This window comes from Grammomys surdaster, unplaced genomic scaffold (genome assembly GCF_004785775.1).
Source record: "Grammomys surdaster isolate TR1022 unplaced genomic scaffold, NIH_TR_1.0 125769, whole genome shotgun sequence".
In the NCBI taxonomy this organism is placed as follows: Eukaryota; Metazoa; Chordata; class Mammalia; order Rodentia; family Muridae; genus Grammomys; species Grammomys surdaster.
The window spans coordinates 636519-655487 of NW_021620600.1; the positions used below are offsets into that span (position 1 = coordinate 636519).

Genomic DNA, 18969 nt, shown 5'->3' on the forward strand with positions numbered 1-18969 from the left:
CTGAGTTCAGATGAAGGTACCAGATCCTCTGGTTGTTAGCAATCATAGGCATGCTGGGAACCGAACCCTGGTCCCCTGCAAGAGCAACAAATGCTCTTACCCATCTCTCCAACCCCAAATATATATGTAATTTTTAGGGTTTTTTTTTCTCCTCAAGATAAGGTTTCTCTGCATAGCTCTGGCTTTCCTGGAACTCATTTTGTAGAGCAAGCTGGCTTCAAATTCAGAGAGCTACCTATTTTGGCCTCCCAAGTGCTGGGATTAAAAGCATGTACCACCCCTCATGGCTTATGTATAATTTTTAAAGATTAAGCATAAAAGCCTGGCATGATGGCTCATGCCTTTAAGCTGGGCATTTGATTTTTGTGAGCTTAAGGCCAGCTGGTCTAGAGAAGACCCTGCTCAAAAAAAAACAAAATAAATAATCCAAAATTGAAAAAATTGCCGTCAAGAAACGTTGGTAAAGTCAGAAGGATGCCTGTTCAGTAGCCAGACATGGTGGATATGCCTACAATGACATTCTCAGGAGACTGAGGCAGGAGGATAAGTCTGTACAACACCTAGATTTGTCTACCCTCCTTCAGGATGCGAGCAAGCAAACTGGTGACCGCTGTCCACGCGAGGGCGCAAGAAAGCCTTAGGCTTCTTAGCTAAAATTATATCTCCTAGAACGGGCAAACAGAAACATTGGTTGATGCTGGAGCGCCGGACTGACTTCCAAGCGCAAAGGCCACTGGGGCTTGTAGTCCAGGCTGAGGGCTTCCCGGGGCAACCTAAGGTCTAGTTTCCAGGTCCTGAAAAAGCTTGAAGACTGGGTGCGTTCTTCCTTTCTCCGTCGCCATGGTGATGGTGCGGGCGACAGCCCGGGATTTGGCAGCGGCAGGGCCCCCTTCCCACTCCCTCCTCCTCACCATCTGCTCCTCCCTCACACCTGGCCACGAGCCGCGGACGCCTCCTCCGCACGCAGTCCGGGACTCCACGGCCACCAGGTGGCGCGTCTGCGCGGCTTAGCCTGGTGCCCTCCTCCCCGGGGACTTGTCAATCAGAGTCACAGCTGAGACCTTCCGCGCCCGCCCGCTGCTCGATCGGCTTCGCTGGTCCCCTCCTGGGCCGCATCATGAAAATTTAATCTCAAATGCATTTGTAGCCTGACACGGAGTGGGGAGAGATAGTGGGGAAACCAACACCCTGCTAAGGCCTAGAACTTGAGGTGCACTGGGAGGAGCGTTGGCTTGGAGCACTTCAGGACCACTTTAGAGTTGGGGTTATCCCCAAAGGATGAGAGTGGAATTTACGGCTGGAGAGAGGACTTAGTGGGTGGGGACAGATCGTGGAGCCCGAGTGGAAGTCACCACTGGGACCCATGGAGGTAGGAGACAGACTCAAGGGGAGGAGCCAGGCCCCAGGAGCCACAGACAACATAGACAGGAAGTATGCAGGAATAGAGGGACATATTTGGGAGGTGGGGATAGAACTCAGAGGGAGGAGACATGACTCAGTTGATGGGGCCCAGACTCAAAAGAGTATCATAGTTCAGGGAGCCTGACATACTCTTGGGAAGTGAGGAGGAAACCGTGGGGCACGAAGGGCAGTCATGGTGAACCTAGTTGTAGCTAGCAGAGTTCAAAAGGACGAAAGGAGAGGGAGTTGAAACTCAGGGAGAGAAAGATGGAGTGCAGATAAAAAAGTAGAACCCAAGGGGAAAAGTGGAATCTGAAAAGTGAGAAAGCCAATCCAGTGGCAGAGCCTGTAACCCCAGCTCTTCATAAAGGGCAGCCTGAGCTACATAGCAAGGGCTGGGGATGCAGCTTGGTGGACTACTTGGTATGTGTGGGGTTCTGGGTCCCATCCCCAGTATGGCCAAAAAAGGAAAGGGGGGCTGGAGAGATGGCTCAGCGCTAATAGGCTGCCCTTCCAGAGGACCTGGGTTCAGTTCCAGACACCCACATGGCAGGTCACATCTCCAGTTCCAGAGGATCTCATCTCATGCCATCTTCAGGCCTCCAATGCCACTAGGCATACGAATATTACACAGATATATAATTTGCTAGGAAAAAATACATACCTAAATTAAACTTTTAAAAATAGCCGTGGTTTCTCTCTCTCTCTCTCTCTCTCTTTCTCTTTCTTTCTTTCTTTCTTTCTTTCTTTCTTTCTTTCTTTCTTTCTTTCTTTCTTTCTTTTTGAGACAGTTTCTCTGTGAAGCTCTCTCTGTCCTGGAAGTCGCTGTATAGACCAGCCTGGCCTTTGAATTCACAGAGATCTGTTAGCCTGCCTCCTGAATGCTGGAATTAAAGGTATGCGGCGCTCAAAAAAAATTTTAAGAAAAAGGGAGAACAAGAGAGAGAGAAAGCCAAAGGTCGGATGAGGAAGAGAGCTCAGCAGCGGAGAGATCTGGAAAGGAGAAACTCAAAGAGCTTTGGATAGGCAGAGTATCTGAGGAGTGTATTATAGCGGGGAGTGAGGCAATTCGGAGTTCAAACCCAGGGACGTGGCCTTGAGGTGGACAGGTGGAGACTTTAGGATGGGCGAGCTGAAAGAGAGGTCTAGCCTGCAAGACAAGACACATTGCGGACTGGCTTAGCATCTCCAGGTAGCCTGTTGGAGGGAGAGGGCGGGTCCTTCCTTCGAGGGGTGGGGCCTCGTTGGGTGGGCGTGGATGCCCCGCCCCGCCCCGACGCTGAGTCCGCTACAGCCCTGGGCAGCGGGCACTCGCAGCCTGGTTCCCCCCGAGCGGAGCTGCGGGGCCGGGCCGGGCCGGGGCGGACCCCGGGATCCCGGACGCGGCCGCCCGGGCCCGCGGGCGGGGGGATTGGCAGGGGACCCGCGTGGGCACAGCCACCATGGAGTTCCGGCAGGAGGAGTTTCGGAAGCTGGCGGGGCGCGCCCTGGGGAGGCTGCACCGGTGAGCCTGGTGGGGTTCCTGGGATGGTAAGGATGAGGATGCCCCCTTTCCATCCGAAAGCAACGGACAGAGAGGGAGAAGAGAGGCAACACCCAGGCACGGAGTGGGGAGGCCCACCCATTTGCTCAGGATTCCGTCCTGTTAATGCTGTCCTTCCACCCTGCTTAGTTCATCATCGTTCCCCCTCCCCCCCGCCCCGCCTCCGCACCTCACCCTACCTTGGGCTCGATTTTTCTTTGGGATTGTGTATCCCTCCCTATTCTCTGGATCTCTGTCCACCTGTCTTCTACTTTAGATGTCTCTCTCTGGGTCCTTTTTCCCACTGGATGTCTGTCCCGTCTCTCTGATTAGGAGCCAATGCGGGCGCCCACTGGCTGTCCATTAGTACTGACTCTGACTCTTGCATCCCTTTGCCTCTCTTCTTCTTCCCTGAACCTCTGGTCCCCACTTTGATCTCTCTCTCTCAGCATCTCTGACTGTTCGCTTCTGTCTTCCCACCCTGGCTCTCTCCATCTCGCCTCGTTCTCAGGTTCTGTTCCTCGAGGCATTTAATCTGGAGCTAAAGCGGATTGGGGCTGTTGGTTCTTGTCCTTGAGGGGGGTTAAGCTGGGAGGGAAAAACTGGGGTATTGTAGGTTCCGGGGTGAGGGGGATGAAGGGAGTTTCAGGCCACAAAACCAAATTAATCTTGGGGGTAATATGGACTTCCCAAGAGATATAAGCTGGAACTGGGCAAGATTTGCTCCCACCGAAGGCCATGATTCCAGTGACCCCAGTGTCCCTTGAGGTATCCTGGACACCTCCCAGCCTCTCACCCCCAACCCCAGCTCTGGCTCCAAGTCAGAGAAATTACTCAGCTCTTGAGAAGCCTAAAAATATCTATCCACAGTGCGGGAGGAGATGGCCTCGTGGGCATGGTGCCCTCAGACCCTGCTTCCTCCACACAGGGCTCCAGGCCACTGTTACATGTTCCTCAGTCCATCTTACTGGACCAGAGTCTAAAGCTAGTGTGATAGTCCAGCTGTAGCTCACCTCCTAGATGCAAAGTTAACCCCACCCTCTAGTAACATGAGAGGGATGAGGGGAGACGAGGAAGGAAGGAAGGAAGGAAGGAAGGAAGGAAGGAAGGAAGGAAGGAAGGAAGGAAGGAGCAATGTGTGTATATGGCAGTGGGGGGTGTGTGGAGGGGGAGCTGAGACAGTCACCTCTTCATTTTCCAATTCCCAGCCCCTCCCCACCCTTTTTTCTCACTTCCTTTCACGAGTGTCTCAAAATACACCAGTGTGAAGTCAGGGGAGCTAGAGAAAGATGTGCTGGTGGAGGGGGCTGGGGGTGACAGCAGGAGGCAGGTGTTCCTCAGGCCCCCTCCCTTAGCCTCTCCATCTCCCCTCTGGGTCTCCAGTCTCTCCTTCTCTTTCTGAACTCAGAGACCCCAGAGGCAGTAGAAGCAGCAGAAAGTTGGGGAGGGGGGCAAGCATTTATTTGCAAACGAAATCCAGAGTTTACTTTGACAGTGGGGGTATTAATGTCACACTGGTCATTCTCCTTCCCAAGCCTCAAACAAGAGCTAAGAGCTATGGATGTTCTTGGAGATGAGTGTGCAGCTGGCTTGGGAGTTGGGGAGGGGGGTTCTTTTGGACCAGATAACCCAGGGTGACTTTGGACAAAGTAGAGAAGCCAGGAGCCAGGGGTTCTTGCTTGTTACAGCCAGGCTCTGGGCAGGGCATTGCTGGAGGCCTGGAATGGATCAGGCCCACAGAAGGAGTGTGACCTTGGACCTGTGAGATCTGTTTTTGGAGTCTTAGTTTCCTAGTTCTACAGTAGGAGACAAACTGCCGAAGGCACAGGAAGACACAGATGGATACCCAGGGAGCAGTTGAGGCATGGTCTTCCTTGGGGAATCTCTACCCTAACCCAAGGGGCAAATTCCCTCACAAATCCTTGGCCTAGTTGGGGTCATCCAGAGAGGAGATGGGGGTCTTCTGGGACTCTTGTTATTTGAGACAAGGTACCCTGCAGCCCAGGCTGGCCTTGAGCTCCTGATCATCTTGCCCCCATCTCCAAAATAGTAGGATTACAGGCTCACACCACTGGGCCATACTTGAACTTCCCTGTGTAATGACTATTAAAAAAAAACTAGTATGATACTCAAAATCCTTAGAGAAATCTGACATCAAATATAAGCAACAAATATCAAAATTCAGGGGTTACACTCATGAAACCTATAGTTTCAGAGTCAGTCAAATATCAGCAATCAACCCTGGATCAAACTCCAGTTTCACTGGCTAATGCTCTATGGAGGTGAGCAGGTGGGTCCTTCATCCCTGTGTGATTTACCCTGGGGTCTTTGATTTCCAGCGCCTGGGGTGTGTTCCCTCTACATTTCTTCTTTCTCTCGGTTACTGTCTGTTCCCTCTCTACTTCTACCCTCAGGACCCTCTCCTTTTTTTGAGACAGGCTCTGGCTGAGTAGACCTGGCTGGCCTAGAACTCACAGAGATCCTGCCTCCCCCTTAAAGTGCTATGGTTAAAGGAGAGCACCACCATATGGCTTGTTTTGTTTCATTGAGACAGTCTGGTGTAGCCCAGGCTGGCTTCAAATTCACTCTATAGCCAAGATGGCCTTGAGCTCCTGGTCCTCCTGGCTCTGCTGTGATTACAGATGTGTGCTGATATTCCTGGTTTCTGTAGTGTTGGGGTGGGAACTCAGACCTTCCGACATGCTAGGCAAACACTGTGCCAACTGGGTCACATCTCTGCCCTCCCTCATTCGTCTCATTCTGTGGCCCAGTCTGGTCTTGAAATTGCAGCAATCCTCCTGCCTCAGCCTCCCTGGGTAGCTTTAGATGTCCTGGAATTCTCTCTGTAGACCAGGCTGGCCTCGAACTCAGAGATCCACCTGCCTCTGCCTCCCAGAGTGCTGGGATCAAAGGGTGTGCCACCACCATCACCGCCAGACTCCACCCCATTTCTTTCCTGCCTCTCCCCACCTCCTTAAGTCTCAGTATGGGGCTGTCGGCTGTGTTCTTTGGTCCTCCCCCTCCCCCAGCCCGTCTGGCTGTTCTCTCCTCCCCCGTCCCCATCTCCCTCGCCTCCATCTGTTCTCGCCCCTTTCTGGGAGCCAGCCCGATCCCCTGCCTGCCTACCCGCCTCAGAGGGGCCACACTGAACACTAAATGTCCTCACACTTCAGGCACTTCATGGCCTCAGATCATTTGTCCTCGCTGTGTCCTCATCTCCCCATTTTCTAGCATCAGATGTGCTCTCCTCCTGGCACAGCTGTGTCTCTTACTGCCTGTCTGTCAGTTCCTACGTTCTCGCCCCCGAGTCTCTGTCTCCCTTTTTCTCATTCTCTGACCCTCTCTCCCTAGGTCTCTGTCACCTTCCCACTCTGGGTTTCTTACTCTTTGGGTCACTATCTGGCTACTCCCCAGGGTTCTGCCCCACTCTCCACAGCTCTTTGTCTTTCATCGCTGCAATGCCCGGTCTGTCTGGTCTACTCCTGTCTCCAGGTCAGGCTCTCCTGTCTCCAGCAGCCTCTCTCTGGCTGGGAGGCAGCCCCTCCATGAGCCCTATCCATAATCACAGACTCAATCCTGGATGCAGATCGGGCGGAGGCGAGAGTCACGCTGGGGAATGAATGCGCCAGTCTCCCTACCAGGGCCATCTGTCCCTTGCCAGGACACCAGCTATCACTCCCCCTCCCTGCCCTCTAGGCTGACAGTCTGAACTCCAGATTCTCTAGGGATGGATACTTAAGCGGGACTGCTGGATTCGGCACCTCACGAGGGAGTCCCCCAAACCGCATCTGTGGGAATGGGCTTCAGGCAGCGTTAGCTGGACTGCAGCCCCACATCTGGGGCTTGGAAGCAGGGCAGGGCAACCGCAGGGGGAGATGGAAGGGGGAGGGGTCGATATATATAGCCGAGATGGCTCGGAAGCATCTGCTCTGTTGACACCTTTGCGCAGGGCTCTCCTTTGTACCTTTGCTGACTCAAATAGACTCGGATCTGCATCTGCTGGAGGGGGCTGGGGACAGTCTTGGAGCTTTGCGGTGGGGGCTTGCAGGCACCTGCTCTTTGATTCCAAAGGGTTGTATAGAATTTGTAACTCCCTAGTGGAGAGAGATGAGAGAGGGCTGGGGAGAAGTCGACTGAAGATCTTGACCCCAGAGTTGAGGCAGGAGAGCGCTGGTGGCAGGAGAGAGCCGGTGGCCTGGACTCCAGGAACTGGAAGGAATTCGGACTCAGATTCTGGGTCTGGCAAAAGACGTGGGTTTTGCCATGCACTCCTGTGTCACGGGGAGGAGAGGGAACTCTGAGTTCTCCGACAGAGGGAGGGAAACACAGGTACAGAGATGCCTGCATCATAGTGAGGGCAACCAAGCAAGGTTAAGCCTAGGACCCCTGTGTCACCGGGAGGAGGGGCCTAGACTGCTGAGTCTTTGCTTCTCGCTTCCCTGAAGGTTACTGGAGAAGCGGCAGGAAGGTGCGGAGACATTGGAGCTGAGCGCCGACGGGCGCCCAGTGACCACGCACACGCGGGACCCGCCTGTGGTGGACTGCACCTGCTTTGGCCTCCCTCGCCGCTATATCATCGCCATCATGAGTGGTCTGGGTTTTTGCATAAGCTTTGGCATTCGCTGCAACCTGGGCGTGGCCATCGTGTCCATGGTCAACAACAGCACAACCCACCGCGGGGGCCACGTGGTGGTGCAGGTAACTGCTTTGGCGAGCCCTGCTCACTGCCCTTGGTGCAGGTCGCACTCCTTCCCAGTTACTACCCTTTGGCCTTGCTCTTCCATGCCTCCCTACAGATCTGACCCCACTCCCGGCTCCTGGCTTCCTCAGCTCCTGCCCTTATGTAAAGGAAGCTCTACCCAGATTGCAAAACCAAAACCGACAACACTAGCATTAGGTTTCCTACTTATGGCCCCTTTCGGACGTTCTAGCCCTTTCACTTATGGCTGTGCCCCAAGTTTATGTTCCCGGATCACTCTTCAATAATTTCACTGCTATCTCAAGCTCTTTTCCCAGTTCACCTTTACCTATGTCCGCCTGACTAGTTCTGGCCCACACCTAAAGCCTCGGCCAAGCTCAGATTTATGTTATTTCAACTTGGATATTATACAAGCTATGTCCTTGAATGAGAAAAAAAAAATCTTGGTTTGGTCTGTGGCTTACCCGAAACCCTGTCCTTTGCTCCACTGTAATTGGAAACACCCCTAATTTAGCTGCTTCTTGGCCTTGCCTAGACCCCATACAGGTCTGTCCACAAACAGGAGGCAGTCACCCCCACACTTGGGGATATTCAGGGAGGGGATACTGAGGTAAGCAAGCAAGTAGAACCAAGCTTCTAGGCAGCAGCACCTATATCTAAAGTGGTAGGGCAGGCGCTAGCGACATAGAAGGGCAGAGCTCCACTGAGCTGTGATTGGTAGATTTGGGCAGAAGGTGGGGCATCTTGTTGCTGATTGGCTGAGGTGCTGAGTCTATGGGTGCTGATTGGTGGAGGGTAGAATCTGGAGGACATCTAGTTTGATGTGTATTTTGATCAACAGAAAGCCCAGTTCAACTGGGACCCAGAGACTGTCGGCCTCATACATGGCTCCTTTTTCTGGGGCTACATTGTCACTCAGATTCCTGGAGGATTTATCTGCCAAAAATTCGCAGCCAACAGGTACAGTGGTGGTGTCTCAAGGTGTCAGAAATCGCAGTTGTGTGTGGTGGAGCGAGAGGATGCGGTCTTGGGTTTGGCTCTGGGAAATTGGGAGGGTCCTTTTTTGAGGACAGCCTAGTTCTGTGAAACACAGGACCTGCTGTGGGCAGGAAGTGGAAAATCCTAGGAGCAGTGGGAAGGCTGGATGGCTAGTGGCAGACAAGCACCTCACTATATCTGGCATGGCTAGACTCTTTTTCCCCCCACCTTTCTCAACAGGGTCTTTGGCTTTGCCATTGTGGCTACCTCCACCCTAAACATGTTGATCCCTTCAGCAGCCCGTGTTCACTATGGCTGTGTCATCTTCGTGAGGATCCTTCAGGGATTGGTGGAGGTAAAACGTGTCCCATAAGCCCTGTTCCCCTCTCTGACTCCACCTCTCCTTGTTGACCTCGGTGCTCCCTCCCTAGGGGGTCACATACCCTGCTTGCCACGGGATCTGGAGCAAATGGGCCCCTCCCCTAGAACGGAGCCGGCTGGCGACAACAGCCTTTTGCGGTGAGAGGGGGACCAGCTCTTGTGTGAAGGGGACTGAGCTCTGATCTCAACTTAGGTGTGGCAGAGATTTCAGGGATGAGGGGCTGCTCTCCCAGATCTAGGAAAGACCTGGGTCTAGGTCTGTTCTCTACTTTCATTGCCTCCTCAGGTTCCTATGCTGGGGCAGTGGTTGCCATGCCCCTGGCTGGGGTCCTGGTGCAGTACTCAGGATGGAGTTCTGTCTTCTATGTCTATGGTGAGGGACTCAGATGCATGGTTCTGGGTGGCACTGGGGCTGACTGAGCAAGTCCGGATGTTACCATACACCCATCTCCCTCCTGACCCCCCCTTAGGCAGCTTCGGGATCTTTTGGTACTTGTTCTGGTTGCTTGTCTCCTACGAGTCACCTGCACTGCACCCCAGCATCTCCGAGGAGGAGCGCAAATACATCGAGGATGCCATCGGAGAAAGCGCTAAGCTCATGAACCCTGTTACGGTTGGTCATGGGAGTACACGACTGGGACATGGTGTGTATGTGTGTGTGTGTGCGTGTGTGTGCGTGTGTGTTGGCTCAAACCTGTGCAAAGACTCAGAGAAGATAGAACTGCTAAGCAAAAGGCTGGGGACAAATGTGGCAGAGGCAGTAGGATTGCAAGTTCGAAAATGCAGGCTATAAAATGAGTTCAAGGCCGGGCTATGCGTTTACTGAAGCTTTGTTTCAAAATTGAAAACTAGGTTAGAGGTTTAGCTCAGTGGTAGATCATTTGCCCAGAATCCCTTAGTAAGGGGCTGCAGGTGTTTCACAATGAAAGGGTGCCTGCCTAGCATGAATTCCTATTAGTAGGGGAAAAAAAAAGAAGGGGAGAAAAAAAGAAAGAAAAGAAAGAAAATAGCGGAGCTAGACTCCATATTAGGTGGGACTGGAGTTTAGGAACAGCAGGTACTAGGTGGGTGATGTGGAGCCTCCCAGGAGGCCTGGTTGAAAACAGCAGAGGGTAAAGAATGTGAAGTTTTGCTAGATATTGCTGTGGGTGTGGCTAGATATTGCTGTGGGTGTGGCTAGACTTTGAGGGGTGAGTGAATAGACATTTTACTAGGCTCACCATTTATGGGTTATCATGAAACCTGAGGAGCCTCTGGAGATGCAGGACCCATCCTTCATCCTTGCCATGAGACCTTAAGGCTGGATTTTTAGAATTCCTAAGTCCTCAGGAGAAACGAGTGGCTCACTCGCAAGCCCTCTGTGAACTATCTTCGGATCCTGAAAGGGACACAAAGTTCTCAAGCCCTGGTATCTGTCTTAGCATGGTCTGCTCTTCCCTCCCCGCCCCCCACAGAAGTTTAACACACCCTGGAGGCGCTTCTTTACGTCCATGCCTGTCTACGCCATCATCGTCGCCAACTTTTGCCGCAGCTGGACCTTCTACCTGCTCCTCATCTCCCAGCCCGCCTACTTTGAAGAGGTGTTCGGCTTTGAGATCAGCAAGGTGCGGGTGCAGGAGTAGGGGCCTCGGTGGGGGTGAGGGACAGGGTGCCTGCGTGCCAAGGCAGGGATGGATGAGGAGGTGGTGGCTGCCCATTCACCTGCTCTCACAGGTGGGGCTGGTGTCGGCTCTGCCTCACCTTGTCATGACCATCATCGTACCCATCGGAGGCCAGATCGCCGACTTTCTGCGCAGTCGTCATATAATGTCCACGACCAATGTGCGAAAGCTGATGAACTGCGGGGGTGAGTGGGTGGAGTAGAGTACAAAGGGGAGGACTGATGGGTGGGGCAGAGGCGGGGCCAAGGGCGGGGCTGACCAGATCCAACCTGTGTAAGTAAGGGTTTGGAGACCACCATGTGGAAAGGTAGGCAGACTCGGATGGGGTAGAGAAGACCTGAAGGATGGGGCCTTCACGAGGCTATGTGGAAGCAGACTTAAGCCAGGCTGGGAGTGGGGAGGGCCGAGGAGACAGGCTACTGGCCATAACTGAGGTTTTAGGGAAACAGGCCATGGGTGGGGACTTGGGAACATCAGTTCGTGAGTAGGAACCTAGCTAGATCAGCTGAGAGTGTGGTTCAGGAGCGTGGAGACACAGTGAGGTCTTGAGCTTCCTTATGAGAGGTGACTTTTGAGGGTTCAGAGATGGGGTGTTGGGTCTTACTGAGTTGTGTCTAGTCAGAAGATGGGATCACAGTGGACCCTTTTGAGGCAGAGCACCAAAGGGCATGGATTAGGTTGGGTCTTGGGGAAGCAGGACCACTCTAGTTTGGAGGAACCAGGGTCAGGTCTGCTGCGGGTCAGAGGTGACTAGCAGGGGGTCGGAGTGAGGTCGAGACTGCCATTGGTGAGGTGGCCAATGGAGTCACGACGAGCACTTGGGAGACATGACCCTCTTCAGGTTTCGGGATGGAAGCCACACTGCTGCTGGTGGTCGGATACTCACACTCCAAGGGCGTGGCCATCTCCTTCCTGGTCCTGGCTGTGGGCTTCAGTGGCTTTGCCATCTCTGGTGAGAACCCGAGATGGGCAGTTTGGAGTCACCTCAGGCCCTGAAATGGGTTTCTCGGGAATTAGAGAGATGTCTCAGCAGTTAAAACCCTTGCTGCTTTTGCAAAGGATTGGAGTTCGGTTCCCAGCATTTATCACACTTCCAATAACTGCAGCTCTAGTGGATCAGGCTCCCTCTTCTGGACTTTATGGGGACTGCATGCATACGTTGACATCTCTGCCCCTCCCCCCATACACATTAGTAAATATAAATTGTTTTTTGGGGGGCGGTGGGAAGAATGTCCCAGAAGAGCTGGGGATGGGGTGGGTGTAGCACTTCGGTAGGTTGTCTGAGTTGGGGACTTGGTGTGACATCTGCTACCTTGGTAACCCACCAGGGTTTAACGTGAACCACTTGGACATTGCTCCTCGATATGCCAGCATCTTGATGGGCATTTCCAACGGCGTAGGCACACTGTCGGGGATGGTGTGCCCCATCATCGTGGGCGCAATGACAAAGCACAAGGTTAGCACAGCCCTCCCAGAAAATGCCTGGAACCTTCTAGATACCCAATGTTCCCCCTCTCTTCCTCCCTCCATCCCTCCCTTCCTTCCTTCCTTCCTTCCTTCCTTCCTTAAAAAAAAATTATTTATTTATTTATTATGTATACAGCGTTCTGCCTGTATTTATGCCTGCGCGCCAGAAGAGGGCACCAGACCTCATTACAGATGGTTGTGAGCCACCATGTGGTTGCTGGGGATTGAACTCAGGTCCTCTGGCAGAGCAGCCAGAGCTCTTAACCTCTGAGCCATCTCTCCAGCCCCTCTTTCCTTTCTTTTATCTCTCCCCCCTCTTTTTTTCTTTTGAGATAGGGTTTCTCTGTGTAGCCCTGGCTGTCCTGGAACTTGCTCTGTAGACCAGGCTGGCCTTGAACTCAAGAGATTTTTTTTTAGCTCTTAAAGAAAATCTAAGCCGGGCAGTGGTAGCGCACGCCTTTAATCTCAGCACTTGGGAGGCAGAGGCAGGTGGATTTCTGAGTTCGAGGCCAGCCTGGTCTACAGAGTGAGTTCCAGGACAGTCAGGGTTACAAGAGAAACCCTGTCTCGAAAAACCAAAAAAAAAACCAAAAAAAAACCAAAAAAAAAAACAAAAAAAAAAAACAAAAAAAACCCTATTTTAATTAATTAATTATTTTTTATTAACTTAATGTGACTGAGCTGATTTGTGGCATGGAATGTGTGTAGAAGTCAGGGGACACTGTTGGTTTCCTCTTTCCATCTTTGGGTCCCGGGGTTAGAGCTCTGGTCATACTGTTGGCATCACTGTACCTGCTGAGTCGTCTAACCAACCCCCCCCTTTTTTGTTTTTTGTTTTTTTTTTTGGTCAGAGTCTTACTCTGTAGACTGGGCTGGCCCTGAACTGACAGAGATTCACCTGCCTCTGCTTCCTAGCCTCTTATGTTCATATGCATGTGAGTACTGAGCCCACAGAGGCCACAGAGCTGCCTGGTTTGGATGCTGGGAACCGAACCTGGGTCTTGTGCAAAAGCAAGCAATAAGATCTCTTAAGCTCTGAGCCATCTTTCAGTCCCCAATTTGTGTATTTTTAAAGACATGTAGCCCATGTTGGCTAAGCTCCTGTGTCACCCTGCAGAGTCCCTGAACTGATAGATGCGCAGCCATCGGTCTCTGACCTTCTGCCTTGTCTGCCCCTCAGACGCGGGAGGAGTGGCAGTACGTGTTTCTCATAGCCTCCCTGGTGCACTATGGAGGTGTCATCTTCTATGGAGTCTTTGCTTCGGGAGAGAAGCAGCCGTGGGCAGAGCCGGAGGAGATGAGCGAAGAGAAGTGTGGCTTTGTTGGCCACGACCAGCTGGCTGGCAGTGACGAAAGTGAAATGGAAGACGAGGCTGAGCCGCCGGGGGCACCGCCCGCGCCCCCTCCTTCCTACGGGGCCACACACAGCACAGTTCAGCCTCCGAGGCCCCCACCCCCTGTCCGGGACTACTGACCACGTGCCTCCCACTGTTGGGCAGTTTCCAGGACCTCCACTCGATACACCTCCAGCCTGAGCTGCCGTGTCGAGGAGCCCCACTCCTCTCCTGCCTCAGGCTTAAGATGCAACTCTTCCCTTGTTCCCAGTGCTGTCCGACCAGCCCTCTTTCCTTCTCAACTGCCTCTTGCGGAGGGTGAAGCTGCACACTAGTAGTTTCAAGGATACCCAAACACCCCTGAAAGTTGTTCTCCGCTTGTTCTGCCTGTGTGGTTTCAAATCTTCCCTTTCAGAGCTTTATTTGGATGGACAGTTCAACCTCTTTCTCTCTTGTGGTTTTGAGGTTTCACCCCTTTTCCCAAGACCCCAGGGATTCTCAGGCTACCCCGAGGTTATTCAGGTGGTCCCCTACTCAGAAAACTTCATGGTAGTCCTCTGTTAGTTCCAAGGCTCGTGTAACCATTCTGCATTTTCCAAGTTGGTTTAACCAACCATCAATGCCGCCATTCCCAGGACTGATTCTCACCAGCGTTTCTGAGGGAAAATGGCTGTTTCAAGTGTCCCCCCCCCCCCCACTCTTTTCTTCCCTCGTCCCCTTACCAGCACACTTTACCGGGCCTTGTCCTTAGCTTAGTACAATCAGTGTCCAGGGAAATGGCCAAAATGGCTACGCTCACCCTGTGCTCTTTTTCTGACTCAGTTTTCAGGTCTCAGTAGTGGCTGCTCAAAGCTATTAATTGGTGGTTCGAGGCCACCTCTTCCTTCCTGTGGTGGTTTCAGGACCTCCCTTTCTTCCCCAAATCCTTGCACTTTATTCTCCTGGGTGGTTCCAGACTGCCCCCAGTTTCTCAGTGGCCATTTGTTGTGTCCCTCAGGGGCTAAACGATTCCAAATCTGGGGTGCTTCCCCTCATAGACACCCCTCTTTTAACGTAGAAATCTGGGGAGGGGGGAGTATGTGAGAGAAGTTACAGAATCCCAGGAAAGGGAGCGGGGCTGGGAGAAGAGGGTTGTTCCTGGGGCAGGGTCGTGTCTTGGTGTCTGTCTCTGTGACGTAAATCCTGCCCTGCCCCACCCCACTCCCAATAAACGCTTTGGTGTACAGATGAGGCTGTCACGTGATGCGGTCCCACGCGCCCTCGTCCTCCCTCGGACCCAGGTGTGCAGACCCCAGTCTTTTCCTTCTGTCTGCGCTCGAGCCCCCAGTTTCCCCGCTTGCTTTAGTCTGGCCCCCCGGCCCCCGCCACCGCCCGACCTGGACCTCAGTTTCTGCTCCCGGCTCCCCTCTGCCCCTCGGCCAAGCACTCAGGCACAGCTTCCAGTGGGCGAGGCGGTTTATTGGGAAGTTCTGCCTGGCTCTGTGGTCCCTCTAGGTGTCGAAGCTGGCCCGGTTCTGTGTCGCGGTCCTCAGACGAAGTTGGGGGACAGCGCGGCGGGTGACAGGGCTTCCAGGCGCTGCGGCCCGCGAGGCGGAGGGGGCAGCTTGGGCGGCAGCGGGGGCGTGGGAGGCGGCTGGTGCGTGGCGATGTGCGAGGGCACCCACGCATCGGAGGCATAGAAGTAGAGATCCAGCGGGTCCTTCGGGGCATTCAGGTGCAAGACTGCAAGGGCGAGGGACGTCAGGTGGCTGGCCGATGGGAGGGCGGGGTGGTGGTGGCGGTGGGGCGAGCCTCGATTTGGTGGGTGGTACAGAATCAAGCGGGGCTTGACTGAGCAGAGGGTGTGTAGGTGTAGGGGTGGGAATTTAGGCTCAGAGAGGGTGTGAAGTGTGTGCGCGTGCATGTGCGTGTGTGTGTGTGTGTGTGTGTGTGTGTGTGTCTTGGGAATCTGAGCTACACAGTGAGATTCTCAGAGGAGTAGTAGGAGGAAGAGGAATAATTTCAGATGTAACAGGCTGGGACCAGACCATGGTTGGGTCGAATCTTATTCTTACCTAGGACAAGAGTCTGTGTTCTTTAGAAGGGAGTTCTAAGTCCCCTGTAAGGCCTGGATAAGGTCTTTCTCGGGTGAGCAAGCACTCACCTGGTTCATCTCCGCTGTCCTGGAGCCGGTGGTGTGCAAAGGACCTGTGTCTGGAGGCCCGGCGGTAGAGGCACCACAGCAGGAGGAAGATGCCAATCAGCATCCCTGTCACCGCGAAGAACAGGCACAGAGCCCCCCCGACGGAGCCGCGTGGGCGGCTGACCAGAGTCACCCCTGAGGGATGACACATTCATCTAAGCTGAGGGCTTCCTCCCTCAAACACAGGGGTCCAGACCCATCCCTCCTCCCTCAGACCCAGGAGCCCCAGCCCCATTCCCTCAGACCGAGGGCTCCAGTCTGAGCCCTCAGGCCTCTCACCGGTTTCCTTCACTCTCTCCACCACGATGATAGTATCGACTGTGTCTCCTCGGCTGTGTCTCTGAGGAGCCTGAGGCACGGCAGGGGCTACCTGATTGGGGTGCTCTAGAGGAGCAGGGGGCCCTGCAATCCGTGCCGAGGGAAGAGGGATATCTGGCCCTTTAGGGCCTGGGTTCTGGGGTACATGTAGCTCTTTGGTCCCTAGGGAATCTGAGGTGGACAGGCCAGGAGTGGCAGCTTGGGTGGCTGCAGGGGCTTCTGGACTGGGACTCAGGCCTGGCTTACTAGGAGTGGTGGCTTCCTCTCTGAAGGTTGTTGGTTGGGTAGGAAGACTAGAGGTGGTTCCCAAGTCAGAGGTCATAGCTATTTCTGTTACACTTTGATTGGGAGGTGTGGGGAATTGTGTTTGGGGGACGTCAGTGAGATTGGAGTTGTGGGTAGTGAGAAAGGCTGACTGTGGACTTTCTGTAGGGTGGGTGGTTGGTAGTAAGGCAGAATTGAGGTTCCTGGTGGCACCAGAGTCATAGGTCTCCAGGAATTTGGAGCTGAGGAATTGGGTGGGACTAGGACTTTGTATCTTAGGCCCTTCACCAGGTGAAAGTTTGGGGATGTCTCCTTTGAAGAGTTCAGGGGATTTATGGTGTAGAGTTGGCATGAGGTCAGTGTGTGCAGTCTCAGGAGACTCTGAGAATGAGGTGTTGGAGGGATTAGGTTTTGGGGTTTCAGGAGATTCAGATGGGGGAATTCCAGTTGTGTCAGGTATGGGGGTCTCAGAAGGTTTAGCAAGTGTTGGTTTGGAGGGGCTCATTTGTGAAGTACCCTGGGATTCTGCTATTGAGGTGAGCTGGTCAGGCGTGGGAGTCTCTAGAGAAAGGGAAAGGCTGGGGCTGGGGGTCTCCCTTAAGTTTTTTATGGAAATGTGAGGGGAAGCTGAGGGCGGGGTCCTGGGGTGCTCAGGAGGATTGGTTGCAGGGTATCCTGGGGTAGGTTGATCTCTAGTAAAATTTTCTGGAGTACCAGTAGGCATTCCAGAGGGCTGAAGCGTCCCCTGGAGATCAGAGGCCGGAGGCAGAGAGGCTGCGAGAGCAGCCCTGGAACTCAGACCATCAAGGAGAAAGATGAGGAAGCAGAAGATGAGGCTGAAGGGCTGCATGGCTCTGAGGCGCTTATAGCTGTGGAAGGAGCAGGTAGCAAACAGTCAAGGCCAAAGCATCGGAGCCATGCCCATTCAAGCACCACACCCACTCCCAGAGGCCACACCTATTGGCTCCCAGAAGGACCAGATCCTCCCAGGGACCTTGGCAAAAGCCAACAGCAACTCCCTGGAGGCTGTGGGATGGTAACTGGTCACCAAGGAGTTCAGGGATTCTTGGGAGTGGTAGTGCATTTTCCAGCGGCGTCCCTGAAAAACTGGGACATAATGACACCTTTCCAAGGTCCCACAAATGTTAGATTCCACCTTCAGAGGGTGTCAGATGGTCAAGGCAACATAGGACAACCTTCTCCTAAGGCTCTGAAGAGGCCAGGACTGCAAAGACTTTAACACAGGACGGGGAGGAAGAAAATGAAGAGTTGGGGCCCCAACTCAGCCTGAGGGAGGACAAAGACTCCACAGTCCCGAGAAGCAAACTGTTGGGCTCTGAGTCCCACAGAGTAGAGGGCAAAGGGTCTATGTCTCTGGCTCTTGCCAGAAGTTAGGTTCCTAGAGATTCTGACTACTGGGGCCTACAAGCAGGGCCAAAGGGTTACAGGGGAAAGGTCATGGGATCACTGGACCCTGAGTTAGGTGATGTCTGATGTCTGGATCTTAGAGTTCCAGGTCTTCAAGAAACAGGAATGTAAGGTGTGGACTCCTCAGCCTGATGGGGATGCAGTGGGCTCAGGCCCCTGTTTACAGAGGATGGAGCTAGGGAATCCAGTAACTCCTGCGGTGGACTGGATATGGAGGAGTGAGCTGAGGCGGGGTAGGGTCATCTGGAGTCATGGGGTCTCTTACCTGCTTGGTGGTATCCAAGGCAACAGCAGAAAATCAGCTCTGAACAAAGATAAGCAGGGAGTGCTGCAGAATGGCAATGGCGCTGGAAAGAACAGGCACAGGATCTCAGAGGCACAGAGGTGACAGGTGACGCACCTGGCCTCTTCCCTGGGGCATCCTGAGAGCCTAGCAACAGGCTGAGATTCTTAAAGGGACAGAGACATAGGACCTCATCCATAGGGTAGAAAAGGAAGTTAGGGTTGAACCAAGCTAGTTCTCTTTGCAGCCAAGGTTTGGCCTGGGATGATGGTACAGGCCTGTGATCTCTGCTCTTGGAAGGCAGAGGCAGAGGATTATGAGTTCAAAGCCAGCTTGGGTGACATAGTGAGACCCAGGACAGCCTGAGCTACAGCAACTCTAAAACAAAAATAAAACCCAACCAATCAAATATACACACACAAAACAAACACCAAAAACCCCAAAACTGCCAGGCGGTGGTGGCACACGCCTTTAATCCCAGCACTTGGGAGGCAGAGGCAGGCGGATTTCTGAGTTCGAGAGTTCGAGGCTAGCCTGGTCTACAGAGTTCCAGGACAGCCAGGGCTACACAGAGAAACCCTGTCTCAAAAAAACAAACCAAAAAGAAAAAAAAAAAAAAAAACAAAAAAACCCCCAAAAAACCAAAACTACCAACCCAACAGACAAAATCCAGCTGGGTGGTGCTGGTACTCACTTTTAATTCCAGAACTTGGGAGGCAGAGGCCAGTGGATCTGAGTTCTAGGCCAGTCTGGTCTATAGAGCAAGTTCCAGGACAGCCAGGGCTACACAGAGAAACCCTGTCTCAAAATACAAAGGTCCTATGTCCTCTCCCACTACCCCCTCAAATCTAAGGATCTGAGTCCCTGGTACCTTTCTAATCTCACTAGGCCATTCTGTTCTCTTCAGACTAAAGAATCCAGGCTGCCAAGAGTGGGGGGCCCTGCCTTGACCACCTTTATGTTTGGGATTCCAAGTTTGGTCCCTTATCTCTGTGGAGGTAGGAGTTCAAGCCCCATTCACCTCCCTTGCCCATGATACGGGAGGAGGGTG

The 18969-nt window shown here is 53.3% G+C and overlaps 2 protein-coding genes across 3 annotated transcripts; one reads left to right on the forward strand and one right to left on the reverse strand.

Annotated features, from left to right (window-relative positions):
• The first annotated feature begins 2688 nt into the window (after window positions 1–2688).
• Slc17a7 (solute carrier family 17 member 7) lies at window positions 2689–14667 on the forward strand. 2 transcript variants are annotated; one of them, XM_028788969.1, is made up of 13 exons: window positions 2844–2905; window positions 7369–7621; window positions 8158–8232; window positions 8464–8582; window positions 8841–8955; window positions 9032–9119; window positions 9268–9354; window positions 9452–9594; window positions 10436–10585; window positions 10695–10827; window positions 11484–11594; window positions 11971–12098; window positions 13290–13583. In XM_028788969.1, the coding sequence occupies exons 1-13, from the start codon at window positions 2844–2846 to the stop codon at window positions 13581–13583; spliced, it is 1758 nt and encodes a 585-aa protein (XP_028644802.1). The 2 variants fall into 2 exon arrangements, with proteins under 2 accessions (XP_028644803.1, XP_028644802.1); XM_028788970.1 differs by lacking the exon at window positions 8158–8232 and having other exon boundaries at window positions 2689–2905; window positions 13290–14667.
• Window positions 14668–14971: 304 nt separating this feature from the next.
• Gfy (golgi associated olfactory signaling regulator) lies at window positions 14972–17057 on the reverse strand. The gene is made up of 3 exons (XM_028788826.1): window positions 15905–17057; window positions 15587–15760; window positions 14972–15165 (listed from the first exon to the last, which is right to left on the reverse strand). The coding sequence occupies exons 1-3, from the start codon at window positions 17055–17057 to the stop codon at window positions 14972–14974; spliced, it is 1521 nt and encodes a 506-aa protein (XP_028644659.1).
• Between the last annotated feature and the right edge of the window lie 1912 nt (window positions 17058–18969).